The following is a 27,618-nucleotide window of genomic DNA, read 5'->3' on the forward strand; positions in this document are numbered from 1 at the left end:
CCAAATTCCTCTCACTTCGCATTTGCACCCAGGCAATGAAATTTATGCTCATTGGTCTCACTTAAAAACCATCCCTCTAACCTCAGTGGGGCTTTTAGTGCTGTCTGGAATTCCTCCTACATTTCTCCAGTCCATTTATTCTACTAAATGACTCTTCTAAGTGACTATTTCATACTTTCTTCTCCAACTTCCAATATCCTTTCCTTCTTCCTGACTCCCATTTGATGACCTTCCTTCCTGTTTCAAGGAGAAAAGAGAAGCTCTCCGGACCACATGCTCCTGTCACCTCACGGAACATCCTGCCTGCACTTAACACTCATTTACTTGGCTTTTCCTCCCATTCCTATGGATGGACTCTGCGCTCATTTCTAAAGCCAGCCCTTTTGGAGATCCCATCCCTGTCTACCTATTTGCTTTCTTTCCTCCTGCTATTCTGCCTCCCACCCCCACCTTATTCCCCACCCCCTTCTCTACATGGACATTCCAGCAGACGACAAACATCTGAGCAGAACTTTCCCTTGACCCCACACTCCCCACTAGTTGCCAGTTTGAATTGTCTGGCCTAACTATGTGCACTTTCTACGTATCCTTTCTTCAACGCTTGACAGTCACGTTTTACGTTACCAAAGAGCACCAGCTGAGGATGCTATTCATGGGTGTGTCACTGGGCCCAGTGGTCAGCTCTCAGGCTTCCTTAACTCACCTTGTTAACACCATTTCACACAGCTGATCACCTCTTTCTCCTTGAACCACTCCCTTCCCTAGGCTTCTGGGATGCATGCTGTATGGTGCTCAGTAACATTTATTACCATCTACTGATCTATTTCATTGTTTGTTGTTTATTTTGGCCCACTAAAATGTAAGTTCCTGGAGAGCAAGGGCTTGGCTTATTTTCTTTACTGCCTAGGACGGTGGCTGATGCTTAATAATAGGCATTTGATAGCTATTGTTGAATGAATGAATGTGAGCTTCACAATGACTGTCTGTTGACCAGATCTTACCCCGTTCCCAGCTCCTTTCTTGCTCATAAGCTGTCACGGCCATTTCCTTCCTCTCTCTGAACCTTGCATTTCCTGATTGATTTTCCCTCTTCTACTCCATTCCTATCATTTCCAGGCCAAACCATCACCGGTGTGCTTATATTTCTGTGGGGCTCCAGTGTTTACAGAGCATTTATTTATATCTGGTATTACAGATGCAGATGGTCTGGGGATCTGGGTTGAATGATATTAGCATATAATGCTGGATTTATGTGCAGATTGACAAAAATTAAAATTATAAAAGAATAAGAAGGAAATTAAGTCTTCTAGGGCTAAAGTGATGGTCTTCTAGGATATCTAGGTTTCTTGTTTTATCACTGCCCTGCTCTACACTTTACTGTTTCTGTCTCCTCATGATGGAATTCCGCCTTGATTTTCTGCCAGGAATTGTAGAAGGCAGGCAAAGTCACCAAGCTCAAAAGCTGCTTCTAACTTCAGTTCTGCATTTATTGCTAATTAAGAGTAATCTGTTCCTCTTAGATTTTCATACCTCTTTCCCTCTATGTCGCTGTGTTCATGTGATACTGGATTTGTATGAAAATTCCTTTTTAACTGGCCTTTTATTTTTGGCTTCTGCAGAACCTTGCCTCCTGGAATCCTTCAAATCCTGAATGTCTGTTACTTGTGGTGAAGGAGCTCGTGCAGCAATACCACCAGTTCCAATGCAGCCGCCTCCGGGAGAGCTCCCGCCTCATGTTTGAGTACCAGACGTTACTGGAAGAGCCGCAGTACGGAGAGAACATGGAAATTTATGCTGGGAAGAAAAACAACTGGGTAAGGTGATTTTGAGGATGGGAAAAAAAGGCACTTCACATCACTTCTGATGTTCATTTGTAGTAAATCCCAGCCATTTCCTTAGATAAATATGGTTTCAGTTGCCTGTGTACTTTCTCATAATTTAGAGTTTGAAGGGACTTAAACGTTCATCTGGTTCAATATGTTCCTCAAAATGATCACCTGGGGAAGTTTGTAAAATTTGGAGTCCTCTATCCGCATCCCCAGATGTTCACGAGTCAGGGGTGAAACCTTGGCACCTGCCTGTATAATAAGGGTCCCTTAAAGGTTCTTTTTTTTTTAAGATTTTTTTTAAAGATTTGTTTATTACTTATTTTGAGAGAGTGAGAATGAGAGAGAGAGAGTACATGAGAGGGGGGAGGGTCAGAGGGAGAAGCAGACTCCCCGCTGAGCAGGGAGCCCGATGTGGGACTCGATCCCGGGACTCCAGGATCATGACCTGAGCCTAAGGCAGTTGCTTAACCAACTGAGCCACCCAGGCGCCCTCCCTTGGAGGTTCTGAGGCAGGTCACACAGGCCACATAGTTGAGACACTGACGAGCGCCCCTTCCTTTTCGGTGTAGAACGTCTCTCTCTCCCAGTCAGATAAGAGAGGTCAGTAACTCTGGAGGTAGCTAGCTTGTCTGGACCCTTTTATAATCTCTTTTTGTAATTTTTTGACTTTGTAGGATCTTACAAACGCAAGTTGGGTCGCATCTCTCCTCTGCCCAGAACTTAAATATACTGTTTCTCACGTGCTAAAGCCAAAGTCCCTCCAGTGGCATAGAAACGCCCTATGTGCTTCCCATCACCACCACCCTCCACCCATCATTGCTTCTCTCACTTTGTCTCTTACTGTCCTGTCTAAAAGTTTCCAGCTCTACCATACTAGCATCCTTGCTGTGCTGCAGACACACAGGTGTGCTCCTGCCCTAGGGTCTCTGTGTAGCTTCTCCTTGTTTGGCATATTTCCCCTAGATATTCTCATGGCTGATACCCTTCCTTTTTAGTTTTTACTCACATGTTATATTCTCTGTGATGCCTGTGTTAATACCCCCATTTTTTTTTTTTTTTTAAGGAGACTCCATGCTGGCTCCCAGGGTGGTGCTTGAACTCACGACCCTGAAATCAAGACCTCAGCTGAGATCAAGAGTCAGTTGCTTAACCGACTGAGCCACCTAGGTGCCCCAACACCCCCCAATTTTTTTAAACAACTTTTTTGAGGCATAATTTATATACCGTAAACTCACCTGTTTTAAGTGTCCGATTCAGTGATTTTTAATACATTTGCCAAGTTGAGCAGCCATCACCACAGTCCAGTTTGAGAATGGTTCCATCATCCCGATAAGATCGCTCATGCCCATTTATGGTTAATCGTCTTCCTACCTCTATCCCAAGAGAAAGTAGTTGGGAACTACTAAACTACTTTTTCTCTGTATAGGTTTTCTTCATACAATGGTATTCTTTTGTGGCTGGCTTCTTTCACTTAGCATCATATGTTTGCACTTCTTCCATGGTGTAGCATGTGTCACTGCTTGCTTTTTGTGGCTGAATGATTCCATTGTATAGACATACCACATTTTGTTTCTCCATTTACCTATTGATGGATATTTGGGTTGTTTCCACTTTTTGACTCTTACGAATAATGCTACTACAAACATTCACATGCAAGTCTTTGTAACACCCCCCCTTTTTAAAAGATTTTATTTATTTATTTGAGAGAGAACGCGAGCAGCGTGGGGTGGGGGTGGGAAGGGCAGAGGAAGGGGGAGAAGCAGACTCCCCGCTGAGCAGGGAGCCCCACCTGGGGCCCGATCCCAGGACCGTGAGATCATGACCTAAACCGAAGAAGGCAGATGCTTAACTGACTGAGCTACCCAGGCACCCTGCGTAACACCCCTTTTTTAAAATCGCATCTCGCACCCCCCCACCTTTGCTCTACGTTTATTTGCATCTGTTTTTAACATACATATAATTAGCATGTTGTATTAATATATAGTGCTGCATAAAATAACCATTTCAGAATTTAGTGACTTAAAACAACAACATTTATTATCATAGTTTTTGTTTGTCAGGAATCTGTATAGACCCTCTGCTTCTGGGGCTCTGGTAAGCTGAACTCAAGGTATTGGCCAGGGCTGTAGTCTCCTCAAGGCTTAACTGGAGATGGATCCATTCTAAGTTCATTCATGTGATTGTTGGTACCATTTAGGTCCTTGTGGGCCTTTGGATTGAGGGTCTTAGTTCAGCCCTGGCTTCTGGCTGTTGGCTGGGGTTGCCCTCAGCTTCTTGGCTCTTCACAGGGCCTCTCCACAGGGCAGCTCATAAGATGGCAGCTGGCTTCACCAGAGCAAGCAAGCAGGAGAGAGAGTGTGTGAGACAGACGTCAGTCTTTACGATCAAATCTTGGAAGTGGTATCTCATCACATTTACTGTGTTCTGTTTATTAAGTCCAGTCCATACGCAGGGGAGGAATTATATGAGAGGGTGAATACCAGGGACCATTGGGAGCCACTTAGATGCAGCCTACCACACTCATTTATTATGTTTATTGTTTGTGTGTCTCTCCCCACTGGAATGTAAAATTTCAGGAAGGCAGGTATCTCTGCTCTGTTCACTGTTGTATCAGAAACACCTAGAACAGTGCCTGCCACATTGTTTATTTTCTATAAACATTGTTGAATGAATGAATGAATAAACCTGAGTCTAGTTAACCATAGAATAACTTTTAGGTTTCCTTCTCTGTCTTACCTCTTTTAGGTTTCACTTAGTCTTCCTTCTCTTAAGTTAAATATGCCTTTTTCCCTTTTATTCACCTTTTCTTAAAAGACATGTTTCCCAAGGTCTTATACATGATTAATGCCTTTGAATCAGTAGGTTTAAAATTTATTGTTACAAATCATCTTGTTTGTTCAGTTCAAGATTTTTTTTAAACTATTTTGTTTATTGTGGTAAAAGACACATAAAGTTAAATTTACCACCTTCACCATTTCTAAGTATACAGTTCAATAGTGTTGAGTATCTTCACATTGTTGTGCAATACATCTCTAGAACTTTTTCATCTTGCAGATTTGAAACTCTATGCCTGTTAAGTACCAGTTTCCCTTCCTTCTAGCCCTTGGCAACTACCTTTCTCCTTTCTCTTTCTGTCATTTTGAGTCTTTTAGATTCTTGCAGTAAATGGGATCATGCAGCATTTGTCCTTTTGTGACTGGCTTATTTCATTTAGCATAATGCCTTTGAGGTTCATGCAGGTTGTAGTATGTGATAAATTTCATTCCTTTTTTAAGATTGCATAGTATTCCGTTGTAAGTATATACACATTTTGTTTACCCGTTTACACGTTGATGGACATTTGAGTTGCTTCCGCCTCTTGGCTGTTGTGAATAATGCTGAACTGTATAAGAGTGTGCTAATACATCTGCAAGATCCTGCTTTGAATTCTTTTGATTATATCCCCAAGAGTGGGATTGCTGGTTCATATCGCCAGTGCTATTTTTCAGTTTTGAAAAACCTCTTTACTATTTTCCATAATGGCTGCACCATTTTCAGTTTCCACCAACAGTGCAGAGGTTAAGGCTTTAAACTACTGATGATTTTGCATCTTGAATCTGTTCGCATGGATAGTAAGGAAGACTGTGTTGGACTTAGTTTATCCTCTCATCCTAGCATTTTTCTTATTAAATAATCATCTTAGTTCTCCTCTCAAAAACAGATGTTAGGTTAATTTGGCACGACTTCTTGGTGAACCTGTGTTGTCTTTAGTGCTGATAGACTCATTTGAAAACAGGAATCACTGTCAAACTAATTGGTCTTTGGTTTTTAGGATTTTCCTTCCTACCCAATTCACCCTTTGGATATTAAGGCTGATTTTAAATATATCCAGTTTTATGGCACCTTTTCCGAACTAAAAAGTTTTTAAATTGCAGTTGACCCTAGAACAACATGGGGTTAGGGGCACCATCTCCCCACTTCCACCCCTATCATGCAGTCAAAAATCCATGTATAACTTTGGACTTCCCCAGAACTTAACTACTAATAGCCTACTGCTGACCAGAAGCCTCACTGCTAACATAAAAGGTCAATTAACACATATTTTGTATGTTATATGTATTATATACTGTTTTCTTCCAATAAAGTAAGCGAGAGAAAAGAAAATGTTATTTTAGAAAATCTTAAGGAAGAGAAAATACAATAATAGTCCTGTACTGTATTTATTGAAAAAAATCTCTTTGTAAGTGGACCCGTGCCGTTCAAACCTGTGTTGTTCAAAGGTCAACCTTATATTCATTGGCTCAGGTAATACTTGACTTATAGTCCATCTAGATGTTGAAGTTTAAATTCATTTAAAGCAGCTAGACAGTTTAAATTTATAGTGTTTTGAAAACTTTGTATTTAATGTTAACTGATTCTTCGTTCTTCACTTAAAAAGCCTACTACTGCTATACTTACCCAGTTTATTTTGATTTACTATTGAATAATTTGTAAGCATTAGGGCAGTGGGTATGGATTCAGGGGAAGTGAAGAAACTGAGAATCCCATAGCAAGGCAGGATGGACGGTTAGAGGTTAAGCTTCCAGCAGAGCAGGCCTAGGGAGGGCCCTAGTAGAAGTGGGAGCTCAGAAGTAAAAAGATAGGCATATGAGTTAGTCATTGGTCAAGGAACAGAATATAAAGGTGTCTTGAGGGATGAAACACATTCAAGCTTGGCAGACTGGTTCAGGAATGCATTGAAGGACACTCTGCTAATGGAATCCATAACTAGACCAAGAATTTGGACAATAAACACAGGATACTGGCAGAAAACAAGGAACTTGATTTTCAGTTTTGAGCCAAGACTTTTCGAATCTAGGACTGTATGAGTTTCCTTTTGCTACTGTAAAAAATTACCAAAAACTTGGTGGCTTAAAACTACACAAATTTATTTTTGTCATAGTTCTGGAGGTCAGAAATCTGAAATGGGTCTCCTTGGGCTAAAATCAAGGTGTCGGCAAAGCTGTGCTCCATCTGGAGGCTCTAGGGGAGACTGTTTCAAAACGGGTACTTAAGAAATTGGCAGATAGGCTCTCAGAGATATCTTTGAGAAACTGTGGAGAAACAGAAAGATCCTGGAAGACTGTAGAAAGTAAAAATGTTGTGGAGATTTTTAAAAGAAATTACACTCAGGTCTTTACATGGTTGATTTGCAAACTTTTTAAAAAAGATTTTATTTATTTATTTGACGGGGGCGGGGGGGGGAGAGAGAGCACAAGCAGGGGGAGTGGCAGGCTGAGGGAGAGGGAGAAGTGGGCTCCTTGCTAAACAGAGAGCCCCCTGGATGTGGGGCTCAATCCCAGGACCCTGGGATCACGACCTGAGCCAAGCAGATGCTCAACCAACTGAGCCACTCAGGTGCCCTTTGATTTGCAAACATTTAAATAAGAATGCAGTAGTCAGTTGGAAGGACAGTTGGGTAACCAAGAAACAGTCATGGCAGTTTATTTTACCCTTTTAAGGAAGGTGGATGTCATTGACTTAGATTATCTCATTTTAAATGAAGGATTCTGTCATTCTCCCTTAGTATTCTACTGACTGTATGTTCCTTTCTTGGTTGTTTGAATCTGTGGAAGAGCTACACCTAAAAGATTGGATGTAACTCTTGTCAGCCATCAGGTGTCTTGTGGAACGTCACAGGGCTTTTCTTTTGACCCTATTTTTTTTGTTCACTGTTTTATTAGGACATGGTTTTCAAATTTTCTGATAACATGGAGTGTGAAAAGGTAGTTATTATGGAAGACTACAGAATCTATTTAAAATTATTTTTATATTTATATGCACTGGAATGCTATAGTAATCCCCCAAGATGCAGTTTGATAGGGCAAAGCCAGTGCAGGACTAATGTCCATTATGGAAAGTCTACTCTGCTAGTTTTGGGTAAAAAAGGGCAACCCCCCCAAAAGAAGGGTAACCTAAAAATGTTTTGGGTAAAAAGTATACCAGTGACAGCTTTTGCTCTTGAAGGTGTTAAAAATCCAGTTGAGAAGACTCAATGCACATTTGTAAAAAAATGAAATAGCAGTGTTGGATAAATTGTCTCAGGTGGTAGTACAGCCTGTGTAAGAATTTAGTAGAAGACCCAGTCACTGAGGAATGAAGTGACTGTGGAAAGCTGTCCCTGATGAACTGGGACTGGCGGAGGCCACACGGCCTGATAGGTAGAGGAGCGCAGTGGGTAATGGTTGGAGAATAACTTAGGGGTATGACTGCATGGGGAACAAGAACTGTAAGCACACGTATATGACCCATTTACTTATCAATAAATCACATCTATTATCTCTCTCTTCTTTTTAAAAGATTTTATTTATTTAGAGTGTGCACGCTTGCGCGCAGGCGCATGTACGTGCTTGCGAGCCGGGGGAGGGGCAGGAGAGGTAGAGAATCCGCAGGTCGAGTCCCTGCCGAGTGCAGAGGCAGATGTGGGGCTCACAACCCTGAGATCATGATCTGAGCCGAGTGGACTCTCAACCAGCTGAGCCACCCCAGGGCCCCACGTCTATTATCTCTTATTGGAATATTGAAGCATGAAGACTTTTTATATGAAATAAATTGATGTTTATGAATTAAAACATTAATATCCTCTCCTATAAACACCGTGAGATCAATATAATTGTAAAGCCATTTAATTTGGTTCTCCTGATCCGACTAGCCCATCTGACAACTCCTCTCTGTGATGAATCTAAGACTGTGCATAATTATTTAATACCTTTGGATTACAGAATCCTGTATTCTTTTGAGAGGATGGTGACTGCTTGTCGTCACTGAATATTTCTTTCTGCCGCATATATTTACATTCTTAACTTTCCATTTTTGTTCCAAAAGTGTGAGGCTCTTAAGAACCTGAGATGCCTCCTCCTTGTTACTGTCAGCTGGCAAAAGGAAAATTGTAATAGCCGTGGAGAAGAGAGAGAGGATTCTGATCTCCTCTCGGCCTTCTGACAAGTCTGCCAACTTGAAATTCAGGGCTGCCTCCATACCGCCTCAGAGACACTCTTCTTTTTTCCCCCAAACTTCCATCTAGAAGGTTTCAGCAAGTGCACACTTGAAAGTAAACATTTTTAAGAAAACCCGCAAAAACTCTTTGTTCTTTGCCTTTGTCTTTTTATGAAGTCATTTGTCTTATTTGCTTTGCCCATCTCCTTGAATGAGTAGATGTTAGTTTGAACATTGTATTCTTTATCTCTGGTGGTTTTGTAATTTTTAGTAAGCACTGTTCTTTCTTTTTAATCTGGAGAAAACAGATGATACATTGAATTGTAAGGTTGTATGTTCAGAATGAACAATTCTTATGTGCCTGCATGGTCAGAGTTGTTTTTTAAGTATATTTATTTATTTATTTAGAAATCACTATAGATTCACAAGAGGTTTTAAAATAGTACAGAGGTCTTGCATACCCTTCACTCAATTTCCTCCAGTGGTTGCATTTTACATAATGATAGTACAGTGTAGAAACCAAGAAATTGACCTTGGCATGATGTATGTGTATGCCAGTTCACCACATGCATCATTTCCTGTAACTACCACTGTAGTCGAATACAGAATTATTCCATCACCACAAAATCACCTGTTACCTCTGTGAGCAGAGTTAGTTTTAAGATTAGAATGTTAATTTTGATGAATGCCACAATATAAGCTACAGGTATTAAAATCATACTGTTTTTGATACACTATATCAAAATAAGGGTGCATTATCAGTTTTCTCAATGGGTAAAGCCCAAGGTCTCATTTTATGTTATATCAGCTGCCTTGCCAGCGTTTCCTGCATGGGTCTGTTGTATCTGAAGAACGAGGGTTTGTTAATTGTAACAAAGCACAGTAAAGAAGTTGTGATTTTTTTTTTTCCTTTGGCTTTTAATTCCCAGAGCTCAAAGTTAATCATACCTAATATTTCGATCAAAGACATTTTTCTTTCCTGCTATGAAATGAATGTTTTGAGATGTTCCACAACCACATGTTTTCACATTTTTTACATATTAAAGAATACCAGTGGGTGATCTGTGAGATAAAACAGTGTTTTGGCAACATATTTTTTCCTTTTGTGGGTATTTTCTTAATAATGACATACACTTATATAATGGAGAATGTGAAGCAATTATCTTTTTTTGTTATTGTAGTTGACCCCAAATCCCAGTAAGATTTTAGGAATCCATGGCTTATCAATTAAGCTCTGGCAGCGTTTAAGAATATTGTGCAGAAAAGAAAGGAGCCATTCTATGAGGAGCTCCTCATTTGAGTTAATGACTGAGGCTTCTGCCATCTCATCCTGCTGTGATTTATGTTTCAGGGGAAAGTATATGAGGTTTGTTAAAAAATAAACTGAGGCATATTAAAATTTTTAAGAGTTTATTTGAGCAGACATGGATTCGAAGTGGTTAGGAGCATTCTACTGACAAAAGCTAGGGGGCAGGGGTTTTGTAGAGAAGACAAAGAAGCAAAGCAGGGTACTTAATTGATTGGCTGTAGCTTAAGTAGTTGCATCATTTGGGAAAGCCCAGTTGGCTGTTTGTGATTGATTGTTCTTCTTAATTTGGAGGCATTTATAGGAAATGATTGGTTTAGATTTCAGTTTGCTTAAGTTAGCTACCAAGGCATGAGAACGCCCTCGGTCTGATGGCCTCCTTGTTTGATTACTTTTATAGCAGTATGTGTTAGAGTGTAAAGTCCTACAGAGCAGAGGCCTGTATACATAGGAAATGTATTGGAGAGAGAGTGATCTGGGAAGTGGGAGCTTCAGATTCTAATTCTGTCATTAGTTTTGTGTATGTGTGACTATAGGTTTTCCCTGTGTCACTTTCCTGGAGGTAACTCCCCTGTCATCCACCCTTGACACAAACATAAATGAGATCCTGTGTGTGGGAAGCAAACAGAATTAAGCAAACATGGAGTTATGTAATACAAAGTATTATTATTATCATTAGCCTTCTCTTGTAAATAGTTGAAGTGAATTATGATAGTAGGGGCTCCATAAATTCTAGATTAGTGGTTCCCGGATTATCTCTGAAAGTGCTGTTAATCATAAAGTACCATATGTGGATTAGTAGAGGTTGATGTCACTAAGATGCAGGTAAGGAATGGAAAGCAAGGTGAAAGGGAAAGTTACTTTTTAAGAGGGAGAAAGTGGTGCTTGTCTTTCCAGGAGCAGTTCTGATAGAGTTCTGAGCCGGGGAGAGCAGATTGTAGGGTGTCAGGAATGCAGGTGAAGAAAATGAAGTAAAGACAGTAGGTTTAGACAGTTTTTGGAGGAAGAAGGAAAAACCATATTATCTGGAAATGGCAGTGGGGTCCCATGATCAACCCCCTCCCCCCCCACTAACCAGATGACATGTATCCGCCTTCCTGTGAGGAGTGTGCCAGGTTCATGGTATTTGGAAGCTCAAGTAGGTCTTCAGGTATTTGTGACAGAGTATCTAACTGAATGTGGGGTTTGGTATTGATGGAACAATGTCTAGAACTGTGTGGTCCAGTACAAGAGCTGCTAGCCATACATAGGTGGCCGTTGAGCACTTGCAAGCTTACTCTGAATTGAGATATATGCAAACGTAAAATGCATACCAGAATTCAAAGAATTCATACAAAAGATGATCTTATTAACAATTTTTATACTGATCACATGTGGAGATGAGAATATTTTGGATATATTGGGATATAGTATTAAAAGCGATTTCACTTGTTTCTCTTACCTTTTTAAATACAGCTATTAGAAAATATTAAAAATCTTAAATTACACATGTAGGTGTGGCTTACATTTGTGCGTTGTATCATCTTTCCCTTGGAGAGCACTGGTCTAGAATGGTGGGAGAGGAGGGCCAGAATGCTAAGAGAGGGGTCAGCGTATCTGGAGGGTCTGGAAGCATGTGGGCCTTGAGGATGGAGTAGGTGTTCTGGCGATGCCTGTCTGCCTTATGTAGCAGGGGACCCGAGGGTCTTCTCTCATAATCCCTGTTGAATTTACGCCGCTTGGGAGTTAGGCCCTAAAGTCGTTTGACTTGTAGACAGGGATAAACTTGGACTTGCTCCTTTGAGAAGGGTGTAGTGTGGTAGTCAGCTGTGTTACACACACTTCTAGAACTGACATTTGTTTGTTTTTGTTGTTAACCACATGGAACTATTATGAGTTGAACATGATTTAAAATAAATGAACCCATGACAGGGGTTCACATTTTTATTGTTTTCATAATGGATTTGTTATATTGAATTTTGACCCGTATGTCAGTAGGAGTACTTAGTATCTTGCTAGCAGTAGTTTATATCTCAGATTGTGACTGCATTCATAAGAAGTAGTATGTGTGTACCTAAATTAAAGACCTTAAGGGTGAATATGATAGCTTTTTCAGTGTTACTGACATGTAAAAGGAATTTAAAAAATTTTTTTAAATGATAGGGGTACCAGTAGGAAATTCATGTTTCTTTTAGCAGCAGGGTGCATCAAGTGGAAAAGACCCGGTTTTATGGAGGCATGTGAAACACAGAGGAAATCCTTTCCGCTTCCTTTGCCTGCACCTGCCTTACAGAGCAGCGTCTGAGGAGGGACTGGAACCGTGCCCACCTCCCCACTTCTGTTTGGGAGGCCACGTGTTGGTTCTGAAACCTTGAGGGCCCTGCCCCATTTCCTGGGTGGCCATTTAGATATAGGGAGCACTCTTTACACAGTTTTCTCAGTGTGAAAGGGATCTACGGGGGTCTTCAAAGGACCAGATGCTTTCTTTCTAAGTAGTAAGAGGAAAAAGGTGAAGAATCCTGTATTTGAAGCGTTCTGTCAGGAAACCCCTCAGATTATTTTATGGCTTTGGGAGAGTATACACATAACTTAATCCCCCCACTCCTAAAAATGCTTCCTGGTTTTTCATTGAATTTATGGTACCACTAACTCTTTTTAACTGTAAAGAAGTGTGGAGGTAGTGTTGACCAGTTTAGAAGGCACGGAAGCCAAGTAGTTCTTGCCTGGGAATTTGGAGTTAGCACTGAGAAAGTGAGGTTGGTTTCCTTATGAGTAACTGGTGTGTCACACGTAAATTTTTTCTCATATAATCTACTTAGAAGAATCAGAAAGTGCTAGGTAGAGAGAAAGTAAGATAAATCACAAACGGAGCAGAGATAAGACAAGGAGAAACTGCTGAGGGTATTCAGGTCTTTTGAACTGAGGCTGGGCTGCATTTTTAGTCTTAGATTCCATGAGATACCCCATATCCTTTTAAGAAATTATCTTTCATTTGCTCAGGTCTGAGTTTGCAATGGAATTCTGCCACCTAAAATGCAGAGTCCTAACTCAATTACTTCCAAAGCATCTGCTGAATATCTGTGTCAGAGCATCACGTCCTAATATTTTGTTCATCTACTCAGAGTTGACTTTAAGTTCCACGAGGAGAGAGACTGTATTTTGTTTGTCTTAAGATCTCCATCACCTAACCTGGCACCCGGCACAGTAGGTGCTCAGTAAATGTTTGTTGAATGAATGAATGAGTGAATGCATGAATTATGAGCATCTCATTATATATACTTTTAATTTGCAGATTCCTTTTTTAAAAGATTTTATTTCTTTATTTGAGGGAGAGAGAGTGTGAGCAGGGGGAGGGGCAGGGGGAGAGGGGGAGAGAGAATCTGAAACAGACCCCACACTCAACATAGAGCCTGATGCAGGGCTTAACATCATGACCTTGAAATCATGACCTGAGCTGAAATCAAGAGTTGGACGCTCAACTGACTGAGCCGCCCAGGCGCTCCTGCAAATTCCTTTTTAAAAGATTTTGAGTGGGGGCGCCTGGGTGGCTCAGTCGTTAAGCGTCTGCCTTCGGCTCAGGTCATGGTCCCAGGGTCCTGGGATCGAGCCCCACATCGGGCTCCCTGCTCAGCGGGAAGCCTGCTTCTCCCTCTCCCACTCCCTTGCTTGTATTCCCTCTCTCGCTGTCTCTCTCTGTCAAATAAATAAAATCTTAAAAAAATAATAAGTTTTTAGTGGGTAATAGATTCATATTGCTGAAAAATCAAAATCTCTTAAAATATATGAAGTGAAAAGTCTCTCTCCTATCTTTGTCCTGTGTCCACCCAAATCAGAGCCACCTTCCTTTTCCTCCTCCACCCCAGGTAAGCACCAGTACAGCTTTTTTGTAGTGTACCTTTTCAGACTTTCTATATGCACATATAAGGAAACATAAATATATATATATATCAAAAATGATATTCAGTTTAGTTTTAATTTGTATTCTTTTTGTTATGAATGAGGTTAAGCATTTATATATTATATATATAAATAAATATATATATACTTATATATATACGTATATATATATATTCCCCTCTTTTAATGCAAATGGTAACATATATTATACACCATGTTTGGCATCTTGCTTTTGACATAACATAGCTTTAGGATTTTTTTTCCCCCAAATATAAAGAGCTCCTTCATTCTTGTACCTGTCATCTTGCATGTGTTCAAGTATGTCTTATTATCAAGTAAGATATATAACTAGAAGAGGAACTGCTAGATCAAAGATTATGTGTGTTTATAATTTTATCTCTAAAATGCCCTCCATAAGTTCACACTAATAATTTATTAACCCAGCAGCTATGTATGAGAGCGATTATTTCTTCACAGTATTGTGAACGGTGTATTAACATATTTGTAGATTTCTGTCAAGTTCCACTTTGCATAATGGCCTGGTAGCTTCTGGACTGACGCTTCCGCCCATAACAATTCTAATCTGGACAGAATATAAAGACCTGTGCCTGAAGATGCTGGATAGTGATTGAAAGCAGTTAGATACTGGATAGAGGTTGATACTTGGAAGAGGGGAAGGCAGAGCTTACAGGACAAAATCAAAACATTGAATATACATGAAAGTAGAGTCCTAGAAGGAGAGGAGAGGAGAAAAAGAGGGAGCAGGGAAATAGTTGATGAAATAATGCCTAGATATTTCCAAATATGGTGAAAGACATAAATTTACAGATTCAAGAATGTCAACAAACCGTAACCAAGAAAAATGCAAGTCAGAATACTGAAAACCAAAGATAAAGAGAATATCTTAAGTGATCACAGAAAAATGATACTTTATCTATAGGTGAGCAGTTATTTGAGTCACCACTGACTTGTCATCAAAAACAGTGGAGGTGAGAACACGGTGCTGTGATATCTTTAAAGTGCTGATTTCTGCCAGTCTGGTAAAAAATGATATTCAGTTTAGTTTTAATTTGTATTCCTTTTGTTATGAATGAGGTTAAGCATTTTTTAATGTTTTAGAGTTATTTGTATTTCTTTTCTATAAATTTGTTGCCTGTTTTTCTCTTGTGTTTTTTTTTTTTTAATCTTTTTTTCATTAAGGTCATTAGCTTTTTGTGATAGGGTTGCAAATACATTTTCCTCTGTTAGTTGTCTTTTGACTTTGCTGATGGTGGTTTTTTGCCATCCACAGAATTTTTATATTCAGGCCATCAAATTTACCCATCATCCCCTTTATAGCTTCTGAATTTGGAGTCATATTTGAAAGGCATTCCCTGTTGCAAGGTTATAAAGGCATTCATCAGTGTTTTCTTACTTATGGTTTCAATTTTGTACACTGAAAGTCATAATCCACTTGGACTTTATCCTCATATATGATGTGAAATATGGATCTGACTTTATTCTTAGATGGCGATGCAGTTGTCCCACATCATCAGTCATTCACTAAATGTATTTGGCCTTATTTCTGGACTTACTTTTCTGCTCGTTGATTTAATACCAGTATTACCCTCCTGTAATTTCTGTGTCTTTACTATCTGGTGTAGCTAGCTCCCTTTCATTGCTTTGCTTCTTTGAAGTTTTCCTGGCTGGTATCAATTGTTTATTTTTCTACATGGTCTTATGACTTGGCTTTCTAAGAGTTCCCACAAAGAAATGAACCCCAAAGCCTAGACAGGGCCAGTCTTCCTGAAATATCTTCCTGTAATTTATAGGAGCATTATTTTGATTAATGTCTTACTCACCCACTAGATGATAAGCCCCAAGAGGGCAGGGGCCATGTCTCTTTTACTCATTATATTTGCTATGCCTTGTCTAGGGCCTGACAGACACACTTTAGGCTCTTAATCCATAGTAATGAATAGGATGAATGGATCTTGAGTCTTGAGGTTGAGCTCTGACTCTTTATTACCCTCTCAATGGCTGTGGGCAAGTTTCTGGACTGTTCTAGGCCCAAGTTTTCTCATTTCTGAAATAGGTGTAAGGGAATTATATATATTGAACAGGATTTTGGGATAATTAAATAATGTAACTTAGAAAACATTTTGTAAAGTGTAAAGTGTGAGATCTTACGAAATCCTAGTTAGACTAACTTTGGCTTTCCTTTTCATATGTAATGGGTAATTATGCCTTTGCCAAGGAACAGTCTGCAGACTTGGGCTGTTGGTTGTCAGAGTCCATTTGAAGAATCACCCTTACCTGACTGTCACCCTGTTCAAGTTGTGGTTATTCTTGAGTGTTTCTTCACTTGTAGCTATCCAAGTGGTAGAAGCAGTTTCAGGTGACAGCTTGTTTGTTGACAAGGGAACAGCCTCTAAGAAAGCAAGTGAAGTTTCCCTTTACCAAGCAGCCTGGGTTTGGAGCCCATTCTGTACAAGATGTCTACCTGTCACTACCTGTCACACGACACAGCTGCTATTAGCAGAAGAAAAGCTCAGACCTAATAAATTGCCAAAACTCAGAGTCTTGTTAGTTTAAGTTACTTGCCAATGTACTGTAACTTGAAAAAAAGGAAGGATGCACATATTTATTGCTAAGCTGGGGAAATTGCCATTAAGGCAGTTGGCAGAATAGCTGACATTTTAACAGTCATAGGTCAGATAATTTTCTACATCTATCCAAGAGAAGATTTGACCAAGGACTGACAAAAAAATCAAGTTATTCTGTTCACTTGGCTGCATCTAAATGTCTCATTTTCAGCTTACAGGAAAGATTATATGGAAGCAATCTTTGACGTTACAACAGAGTGACCGTAAATTGCTTAAATAACTGTTGGAACTTCGAATATAAAAACACAGAAAAAGTCATCTGAGGTAGAACTCAGAACGGATTTTTCACTTATGTTTTGTTCCTTACGTAATTTATAGCTTAAGTTTTATATTAAGACATGTTTTAAATCAGCATTTACTTAGTTACACAGAAGGAGATTACTTCCAGGTCACAAGGAAAATCAGCAGCCGAGCTGAAAACTGAATTCTTAAGTTGTAGTTTCCAATGTTTCTAAGTTAGAAACAAGTGCTAAGTTTTCTTTATTCTCTTGTGGCAAGATAAAGAATGTATAGTCAGCTGGAAAGTTAGAGATCAAAAAGCACTTTCTGTGGTTTCCAGAGCACCAAATTCCTTTCACAACCTTAAGTTTCTCATATTATGACATTTCGTTGTGTAAAGCAGTCCATTGCTGATAAACACAAACTCCTCTTAGTCCTTGGAACAACTTGCCTTTTATTATGAATTTAGTTGTGGAAATCAGTCTTTTGCCAATAAACATAAATTTATATTAGTTCTAGGATCAACATTTTGAGAGGGGATAAAGTAGGGATTGTCTAAGCGTTTTTAAAGGAATGTTGGTCTAAAATAGCTGGTAGAATAAAAATATATTGTACAAACTAAAATAGGGCAAAAGAGCTAAAATGTAGTACATGGACTAAAATAACTAGCAGTTCACATGAGTCCAAGTGCTAAATATGTAATTATATTTCCCATTACCTTATATGTACAAGACTTGTTTTAATTTTTAAATCCTACATTTTACTCCTTTTATTGTTTAAAAAAAAATGTAGAAGAGCCATTGAGTCTAACAGTGTGAAAGTTTTGAGACTGCCATTTTAACTCACTGATTGACATTGTAGACCAGTAGGTAGAAATGGCCATTTATTGATTGTAGATGGTTTGAGTCTCCAAATTGAAAATGAATTGAGCTAGATTTATTATTGTCTGTCCAACCAACTCCCTTCTGCAATATCTTCTAACCCCTTGGTACTTGTAAAAAACCTCTCTCAATATCCCCAGGAATGACTTAACAAATATTCCATGTAGATGCAGTCGTCATTTCGGTGTTTACTAATGTTATGAGTGATTGTTGCACATCCTACAGCGGTTAGGAAAAGAGAATTTCAGGGTGACCTCTGATTGGTGTTAGTGTTTGTTTGATCCAGTAACACTGACGTCCTTGCTCTTTCTTGAACATTTTGGCCTGCATCTGCATCAACCCTTTTTATACTTTCTGTTCTCTTTGCCTGGGATGTTTCTCCTCCACATTCCACATGATTTTCTTCCTCATCTCTGCTCAATTGTTGCCTTATCAGATTATTCTCTAAAGGAGCTAAACTCTGCCATTTGAGAGGTTTGAGCAAAGGAGGATCATAATCTGACTAATGTACTGAAAGCATTGCTGTGCCTAGGGAGACCAGAACAAGCTTCCAGAGGAACAGTGGCTGAAGCAGTTGGGTGTGATTGCAGTGATCTAGGCTGGAGATGGCCCTGGCTCAGATCAGGTGGTTTTGCTGTGGTGAGAAGTGGTTGGACTAAGGATCTATTTTGAATATAGAATCAACAGGATTTTCTGCCACTTTGAACATAGGATGAACAAGAAAGAGAGGAGTCAAGGATGCTTCTGAGGTTTTTGGCCTGAAGGAATGAAAGAATGGAATTACCATTTACTAAAATGAAGACTAAATATCAAAGGAAGGGAATCAGGAGTTTGGTTTCATTCATGATAGTTGGATAAATGAAACAAGTTAGGGAAAGGTCTGGGCAGAGATGGAACATTTGGGAATCATCAGCATATAAATGGTATTGAAAGTCTTGAGCCTAGATGAGGTTACCTGGAAGTGTCAGGAAAGGAGAGAGGTCTTGAGGCTGAGCTGGTGGTGCGCTCCAGCGTGCAGTGGCTGGGGAGGCTGTAGGGAGGGCTAGTGAAGTAAAGTTAAGCCAAGAGAGGGTGGGATCCTGGAAACCAAGGGGAGAGTGTTCCAGGAAAGGAGCAATAATCAGCTATGTCAAAACGCTGCTGAGAGAACAAGTACTAAAATGAGCACTGAGAAATGACTGTTGGATTTGGCCATGGGGAGGTCATTGGTGACCTTGATGAGCTGTTGGGGTTGACTGGTTGGGGGGAGGGAAGGCTGACAGGAGAGGGCTCCAGAGAGAACAGTAAAAGAAGAAATATAGACCAGTCCTTTACAGGAGGTTGTTTTGTAAAGTAAAACAGAGAAATGAGATGGGACCTGAAAAAAGGTATGAAGTTAAGAAAGACTATTTTATTACATTTTTTTCTTTTTGGTAAAGACTTTTTAAATGATGTTTGCATACTGATGGGAGTGAGTGGGTAAAGAGGGAAAAATTGATTATATAGGAGAAAGAGTGGGGACAGTGGTTGGGAATTTGCCTTCTTTGATGAGTGTTCCTTCCTCTGTAGCATTGTACCAGCACTCAAGGAAGACTCTTCTGTTCTTCCCACAGCCCCCAAATTCCTGCTGGGCTAGATTCCCCTCTCATAAGCTCCCATATCATTCTGTAGTGCTTTATGTTGTCCCTATACTCACATCTTTCAGTATATGAGCCCTTGTACTTAGGTTGAAAGAATCACACTCAATAGGTGGTGTTAGTTGTAGAATCCTCTAGGAGCTTAACAAAATGCCCAAACCATACCTTTCTAGTAATCTCAGACTTTAATAGAATGTAAGAATTTTATTTGGCTCTTTCACAAACCTCTTCCTCCCACCCACCGTGGTGAGCTGTTTGTATATCCTTGGGTGGCTCCTAATTATTCTTTCAAGTAGCCTGCGTGTATTGGTGTGCCCTACGACTAGCTGCTCAGCTCCCGTGGATTCCTCCTGTTTCTCACCACTGGTGTTTCTGGTGGTGCAGTGGCTTCTGTGAGTCTGTCTGGCTTGCCTCAGCATTGAGTTTGTCCATTCAATTCTCTCATTTCTGCTTTTTGTGTCATGGGGTTGGGCTTGTGGCAATGAGGAAGTGCTCTGTCCTTAGCCTGAGGTCAATGTAAGTTAAAGGATGTTGTAAGCAGTAAAACAACGAACCACCATGCAGATGGTAGTTAGCCATTTCATCTTTTGAGCTCAAGGTTTATGTTTGTGTTTTCAGGGTTTTAGGTCAGCATTTAAAAATGGCCGTCAGTTGTTAGGGTATTTGTAGAAAGGCGTGGTGATTGATGTAGAATCATCTGTAAGAGATATGTAGGTAGCTTATGTGCCTTCATCCACTGATGCATAAAGAAATATTTGTAAATGCTTGTTGTGTTGAAGCATGTGTTTTGGGAGTTTGGGGTGCTTGTTTTTATTTTTAAGGGGGGAGGCAGTGTAGATATTGGGAGCTCTTCAGTGTTCCCAAAATATAAAAATGATAGCGATCCACTCTTTTTTTTTTTTTAAAGATACTATTCATTTATTTGTTGGAGAGAGAGAGAGAGAGAGAGAGCTCAAACAGGGGGAGCGGCAGGCAGAAGGAGAAGCAGGCTCCCTGCTGAGCAGAGAGCCTGATGCAGGACTTGATCCCAGGACCCAGGGATCATGACCTGAGCCGAGGGCAGCTGCTTAACCAACTAAGCCACCCAGGTGCCCCGATAGAGATCCACTCTTTAGAGTAGTTCTGGATCATCCCCGGAGTTCTTTGTTCAAACAGCATGTCATAATGAAACCCAGTATGTCAGAATCCCAAGCTGAACTGCAGGTTTGGAGTGAGAGAGGTTGGAAGACCCAGGACCCCACCAGCTCACCACCCTACTTTGTGGTCTTTGCAGAGGTTCCTTGGAACCCCTAGGTGTCTGATAGCCCAACTGGAAGGCCCCTTCTCCACACTATGACAAAGTTTTTTAAAAACAATGTGACACCTTAGCCATGCCCATCATAAAAAGGAACTCTATGATTTCCCATCATCATAAGTTGAGAGGAAAACTTTTTTCTTTACATGGGTTTTTTTTTTCTTTAAAAAAAAGTAGAAGTCATTATTTAGGCTTGGTTAAATGTTTTAAATCTCTAAACCTCTGTACATCTTTCCTATGGAGACTAGTTCATAGAATTACTGAAAAAATTAGTTGGTGATAATGATGTTAATAGATTGTTCAGGAAATTAGAATCTTATTTGGGGTACCTACTGATAGACTGCTTTCTCTGGGCAGAAGTTTGATCTTTGTATGTACTTCCAGATGCACTATAAAGGATAGTGATATATGTCAGTCGCCTGTGGGTTATAAATCTTAGTGGTCTGAACGCTTAAGTAAAAAAGAAATGGATCAAAGGGAGAGGTGTTTCTCTATTGCTTGGATTAAAAAAAAAATCATACATTCATGTATTCTTTTTACACGTAAAAAAACCCAGAAAGGTAACACGACATTATAATTTTATTGCACATTGAAAATGCAGATTTAAAAAGTTCTAATTATGTTTTTAGTAGTGAATAATTTAAGAATTCTTTTTGATCTTTCCTTGCTTTTCCAGCCTTCTTTTCTTGCTAATGTTAGGAAACTCAAATTGAAAATGCCTCCAGTTTGAACAGATTGAACTTGTGGCCTTGGCTATAATTGTCACTTCACAATCAATTTCTTATTTTAATCTTATTATTATACCTTTTGTCCTACAGACTGGTGAATTTTCAGCTCGTTTCCTTTTGAAGTTGCCAGTGGATTTCAGCAATATTCCCACATACCTTCTCAAGGTAAAAATATGTGATATAACATATGAGCTTTTAAATGTAATTATTTAAATGTAAATGAGCTTTTAAAGTAGTTATTTAACTCTGAATATTTGCATGATTGGCATGCCAGCATCTTTTTCAAATAATGAATTTATTAAAAGTATTTATTATATGAAGATTCACTGAATTTGTTATCTGCAAACTAAAATAGTAGCCCTAAAAGTAATTTCAAAATGAATTTTCCTTATAAGGTAAAATTAGTAAACTAAATTTGGGGGAAAGTCACTGTTAGTAATCTTACTGGGAGGAAAGACTCTTATGGAAATTATCTAATAGGCATTCTGGGGGCGCCTGGGTGGCTCAGTCATTAAGTGTCTGCCTTCGGCTCAGGTCATGATCCCAGGGTCCTGGGATCGAGCCCCACATCGGGCTCCCTGCTTGGCGGGAGGCCTGCTTCTCCCTCTCCCACTCCCCCTGCTTGTGTTCCTGCTCTCGCTGTCTCTCTCTGTCAAATAAATAAAATCTTTAAAAAAGTAATAATAGGCATTTTGTCTTTAGGTAGGATTGCATATTAACTATGCTAAAGGGCGTCTCATTTTCCTTATTTATGTCAGCAGTTCATCTCAGGCACCTTCATAGCTGGGCTGTCGAGACTCTCTTTAGACCAGTGTATATGGCATTGTTTAAAAAGTGATGCAGGCAAGGTGTGGCTGGGAGAGCAACCACCTTGGGGCAAGGTCTACAGATGCTTTGTACAGAAGAGGCAGAATCCAAGTGACTAGGCTACAGTTAGTGTAAAGGAAACCACGTGGACCAGGGAGCAGGTTCTGAACAGAAAGTCTTAACATGAGGCCTAGATTCATCACAAATGAGGATTTTGGTTGCAATTTAAGATGGTAGCTGTCCTCAGCCCCATATTTCAATCTGTAGTTATATAGCTTTAGTCTAATGTAAGAAAAATTTCTGCCTTCCTAATTTGATGTTGTTCAGAGAGTTAATGGTATTTAGAACAGTCTAGAGAGAAGATAGAAACCTCGTACAAGTTTTCCTGTATATTATAGTAGTCACACGTAATATTAGATATTAATCTTGATAATGATTAGAAGTATGGTCTGGTGGAATATAAACTATGGACTATAGAAAAGATTAAGGAACACTTTTTTTTATACATTCCACTCAAGGTGGGGAAATTATTTTCTTTTTCCCTAAGTAAAACATGGGATTTTTGTGCCTCATTAAACTTTCATTTTTAGTTTCCAGTTGACTAGTTTTCCACTCCATATCCAAGGGTTATGAAGTCCAAGTGAGAATGGAAGTCAGCAATTTATATTAGTTTCTCCACACTCATGTTGTGGTAAATATACATATGAGATCTGTGATTACCAAGCACAGTTAATTTGGTTTTAGCAATTATTATGCTCTCTTAGAGTGGCAAGCAGTCTCCTTGGTAACTCTTAGCTCACAGACGCAGTGACCTCCGTAAATTCCAGTTAAAACTCGATTTCAGCTCATTTAAAACCAAATTCAGTAGTATGTAAGAGTATATTATTTATATAATCACTTTAATCCATAAATTTACAGTTACAGTATCATTGTTTTGATTCGTTGGGCCTTATCAGTTTGAATGGTTGTCTTATTTGAACCTAACGTTGCCTCTGCTCATGTTCTTGAAGGTCAAAGGAAAAAAAAGCCTTCTTGGATTCTAATCTAATTTTTTTCTCTTCAAAATCAAATTTCCATATTTTCTGTTCTAAGAGTTCTACCTTTTTTTATTATGTCCTTACTTTCCTTGCCGGTCAGACAGGAAAAAGTGGAGCCTATTTGGCACAATGGGAAAGTGTTCCCCCTGCACCCCCCAAAGTACGATGAGATGACCTTTCTACTATAGATGAAATGCCTACATTGCGGCACTGATGTCTTTCTGGACTTTTAGTCTGTGCAAAGAGAGTAAAGCAACAAGGCAAACAAACAAAAAGCAAGAAACTCTTGTGTAGCACAAAACAACCGGGAAAAAAATACCTGCGTCCCAGAAGGAATCCAGAATACCTGTTGAAAGTTTTAAGATCTGAGTTCCTAAAGTTGTATCATAACCGTGGAACATTTGGCTATACCACTTTGAAAACTCAGTTTGCATTAGGAACTGATTTACATATTATTAGCATTTGGATGCTCCTAATCTGATTATCAGGATGCTATCGGTAGTCTCAGTCCCAAAATAAACTCTTCAGATTCGTAGGATGAGGCTACTGTTCACCAGCATCAGTGTAGTTTTACGTTGCCATCCCCAAGAAATGAAAGGTGAAGTAGACCTTTTAAGTATTGGAATAGCATGGAGTTTGACTGCATCCTGATTTGCTGCAGTGAGATTTCATTATGCCATCATGAAGCCATCATCCACTTACAAGTTTATATTTCCAAGCATACGTCTTTTATCCACTAATAGAATTTTTTGATGTTAGAATGAAAAAGCCATTAAATATTCAGTGATATGATTTTACTTAATATTATGCTTCAGGCATATATGGTTCTTACGTGGAATAGAGTGAATTTATTCTGAAAATGAGTCCTGACTTCAGTGTCTAAATTTTATTCTTGGATGAGCTAAGTCAGTGGGTTAGATAAATCATTTACATAAGAACTCAGTAAAAAAACCAAAACTTCTGTATTAGTTAGGATTCTTTATTTGTGGGTGGTGGAAATCCAGCACAAACTACTATAAATGAAATGGGACATGTAGCTCAAATCCTCTACTTCCATAGTCCATATAGCAGGAAACGGATCCCATGTTGGATAGTCTACAGATAGGCATAGATCAGCTTTCCTGGGTCTGTCCCACTTGGGCCAGGTCCGCACCCTTGAACTTCTCAACTGGTAGGTTTATGTTGAGAAGTTGTGGTCCCCAGAATAAAGGGGGGATTACTGAAGTGACAAAAGTGTAAGATTCACTACAGTTACTAAACCAGAGAAAGATTGTTTATTCCTGTTATGTTTTTTCTTAAAGAACTAGTCATGAGGCTGACTCATATGTCATTAGAAGATGCTGCCCTTGATTTTCTTCAGGATGGGGTGAAAATTGACTTATATATATTCTTGTCTTTACTCTTATTCTGAGAATTATTAAACCTGAGTATGTGATGCAGGAAAAGCATTTTATTTTTCTTCAGGAAAAGCATATTCCATGGTGAGATAACTAAGGAAAAGTTCTAGTTGTCTACTAAAATTTTTTATCATCTGAGCAAGAAGTACTCAGAAACTCAGAATATAGTGTTTGGGGGAGAGGAGAAGCTTACTTGTAAACATGGTATGTGTGTGAAGTAGCCTCTTAAAATAATGAGCCTGTTTATTCAAAATATAGTCAAGTTAAAATTTTATAGTTAGGACCCCCCTCAGCATCCCATACAGAAATATCTAGGAAAATGGCAGTATCTCACTGCACTACAGGGCTAAATAGTAATCATTTCCTGCTGATAGTGGATGTGACAAACATAACCTTTACAAAATATCAGTGCTGACTTTTGTTTGTTTGTTAAGACCGTAATTGTTCATATAGTTGTCTTAGTTCATTCAGGCTGCTCTAACAAAAACACCATAGACTGGGTGGCTTAAACAACACATATTTATTTCTCCCATTTCTGGAAGCTGGAAGGCCTAAGATCAAGTCACCAGCAGATCCATTGTCTGGTGAGGGCCTGCTTCTTAGCTTGTAGACAGCCGTCTCCCCACTGTATCCTCAAGTGGCCAAGAGAGAGAGCTTCTCTCTCAAGTCTCTTCTTGTAAGATCTGCTAGTCCCGTCATGAGGGCTCCAGTCATGTGACCTGATTACTTCCCAAAGGCCCCTTCTCCAAATACTGTCACCTTGGGGATTAAGCATCATCATACACATTTTGGGGGGACACTAAAAATTAATTTTATTTTTAAGATTTTATTTATTTCAGAGAGAGAGCATAAGCAGAAGCAGGGGGAGGGGCAGAGGGAGAAGCAGGCTACCTGCTGAGCAGGGAGCCTGATGTGGGTCTCAATCCCAGGACACTGGGATCATGACCTGAGCCGAAGGCAGACACTCAACCCACTGAGCCACCCAGGCACCCCTAAAAATTCATTTTATAGCAGTAGTCTAAGTAGTTGCTGGGAGTGTCCCTACACTTGGTACCATGGTGCCCTAGCCCAGTCCAGAGGTAGGACCATAACCAGTTTGCTGAAATACTTGGGCTTCTAGTTTCCATAGGAATCTTCTTGGCATCGTTTAACTTCACACAATTTGAAGGACTGCTTGCTGCAGTTTAGTCCCACTGTGGCATCTGAATCATAACACAGTATGGAAATGAATTGAAGGTGAAGAAGCTGAAGTTGGCCGTCTGTGTCAGGAGAAGAGGCTCTCAGCCTTCCCAGCCTTCTTCAGAAGCCACCATGGCTAGACTGATCAGGCAGGGCACACTCAGGTGGTGGCACACAGGTGCCTGTGTCAAACAGACGCAGAAAGCAGGAATTAAGGTCAGGTTCTCAGAATAGGTTCAGGGGCCCAGGACAGGCAGAGGGTCTCAGGGAGCTACCCAGAGTGGAATCATACATGGTCTACGAAGGTCATTAACCTGGAGGAGAACCTCTAAGGCGACTTGTGTGCTGAGGTTATCCTGCATAGGAGCTGCCTCCCCGGTCACGTGGATGTTAGCAACCCCAGGTGCTCACGGGGCCAGGTGGGCCCTGAGAAGGAGGGAGTCTGGCTGGCTGAACTACTGTAGGAGACGGGGAGAGCTGCAGGGAGCCAGCAGGCGTGAGTTTCAGCTAGAGCAGTGGTTGCTCTGCACCTACACAGTTGTGGCCACGTGAAAGGGCCCTATGGTGCCAGATACGCAGATGTTATTAGAGGGAGCCAGGAATCTCAGGGCTTTTATCATATGAAAAAATGGCTGCTTTTTAAGTGATGGCAGTGGATGCATATTTTTTTAAACTACTTCTGGCCAAACAGAATGCCTCTGTGTGGTGATCATGGCAGCCTGGTAGCCAGGTGGGCTGCACAAGGGTGTTCTGAAGAATATCTCAGGTAGATACAACTCCCCAGAGCACAGGGCGGTCATTGATTGTTGGGCTATGAGAGCAGTGGATGGATTGACACTGCATTTTGCCTTCAGATGTGCAGACGCTGATTCTGAACTAGGGAACCATTCTGTATTTGTCAGTGTTCTCCGGAGAAACAGAAAACATTGAATATATGTAAAAGGAGATTTCTTACAAAATTGGTTCCCGAGGTTATGGTGGCCGAGAAGCCCATAGTGTGCCATCCGCATGCTAGAGAACCGGGACAGGCCTGAGAACCAGGGGAGGAGAGGAGGCTGTGGTGTAAGTCATGGAGTGTGAAGGCGAGAGAATCAGGAGTTCTGCTGTTCAAAGGCAGAGAAAAGGGACTTTCTGCCTCAAGGGAGGGGAAGGGAAAGGGGAAAGGAGGAGAGCAGGAGGAGGGGGGTGGAGGAGAGACAGGCAGGCAGGCTGGTTGGGGTGGGGGGGGGCGAATTCTTCCTTAGCCTTTTGTTCTGTTTGTGTCCTGAAGGAATGGATGATGCCCACCTCCATTAGTGAGGGTGGCTTTTCTTTACTCAGTCTGCTGATTCAAATACTAATCTCTTCCTGAAATACCCTCAAAGGAACAACCAGAGATCATGTTTTACCAGCTATCTGGGCATTGCTTAGCCCTGACAAGTTGAAACAAAGTTAACCATCACATACACATTCTGTTCATAAGGCTGGTGAATTCATGACTGGAACCACTAAGAGAAAGATAACTAATGTATAATCTCATGCAGAAAGCAGTTTAGGCCTAGATTTTCGGGTATTTTAGGGCATAGAAAGTATATTTTAAAATTATTTCCTGAGGTGCAGTGTGTGTATTGTGTTTTCCTTTGGGAAGTATGATGTCCCAGAATTCTATTACATATTTATTGGATAATTTTCCACCTTGATTGCTGTCATATTAAGTGATAGAGATCCATATGAAGTGGCTTGGTTCCCTGAGATTATTTTAGGAATCTATGGAACCAAAGTGAATTTGGGGAGATTGCATCTCTTCTGCATGGTCTAGTCTGGGGGGACCTTGTAGCAGTGGGCCACAAGTGCCAAGGGCGCGTGGGTTC

At 40.2% G+C, this 27,618-nt stretch overlaps 1 protein-coding gene across 5 annotated transcripts in view; it reads left to right on the top strand.

Moving 5' to 3' along the window:
* The window catches only part of BABAM2 (BRISC and BRCA1 A complex member 2), a 395,384-nt gene that overhangs the window by 119,144 nt on the left and 248,622 nt on the right, over positions 1 to 27,618 (top strand). For all 5 annotated transcript variants that reach the window (XR_012379665.1, XR_012379664.1, XR_012379666.1 and 2 more), the window contains 2 exons: positions 1,620 to 1,814; positions 21,439 to 21,513. Coding sequence is in view for 2 of the 5 variants with exons in the window: in XM_025867974.2 (XP_025723759.1) it covers positions 1,620 to 1,814; positions 21,439 to 21,513 (270 nt within the window). In the remaining 3 variants the exon portion in view is untranslated. The remainder of the gene's footprint in view (positions 1 to 1,619; positions 1,815 to 21,438; positions 21,514 to 27,618) is intronic.

The sequence above is a fragment of the Callorhinus ursinus genome, unplaced genomic scaffold, assembly GCF_003265705.2.
Source record: "Callorhinus ursinus isolate GAN/ISIS: 27379988/994484 unplaced genomic scaffold, GSC_fseal_2.0 scaffold10, whole genome shotgun sequence".
Classification (NCBI taxonomy): Eukaryota; Metazoa; Chordata; class Mammalia; order Carnivora; family Otariidae; genus Callorhinus; species Callorhinus ursinus.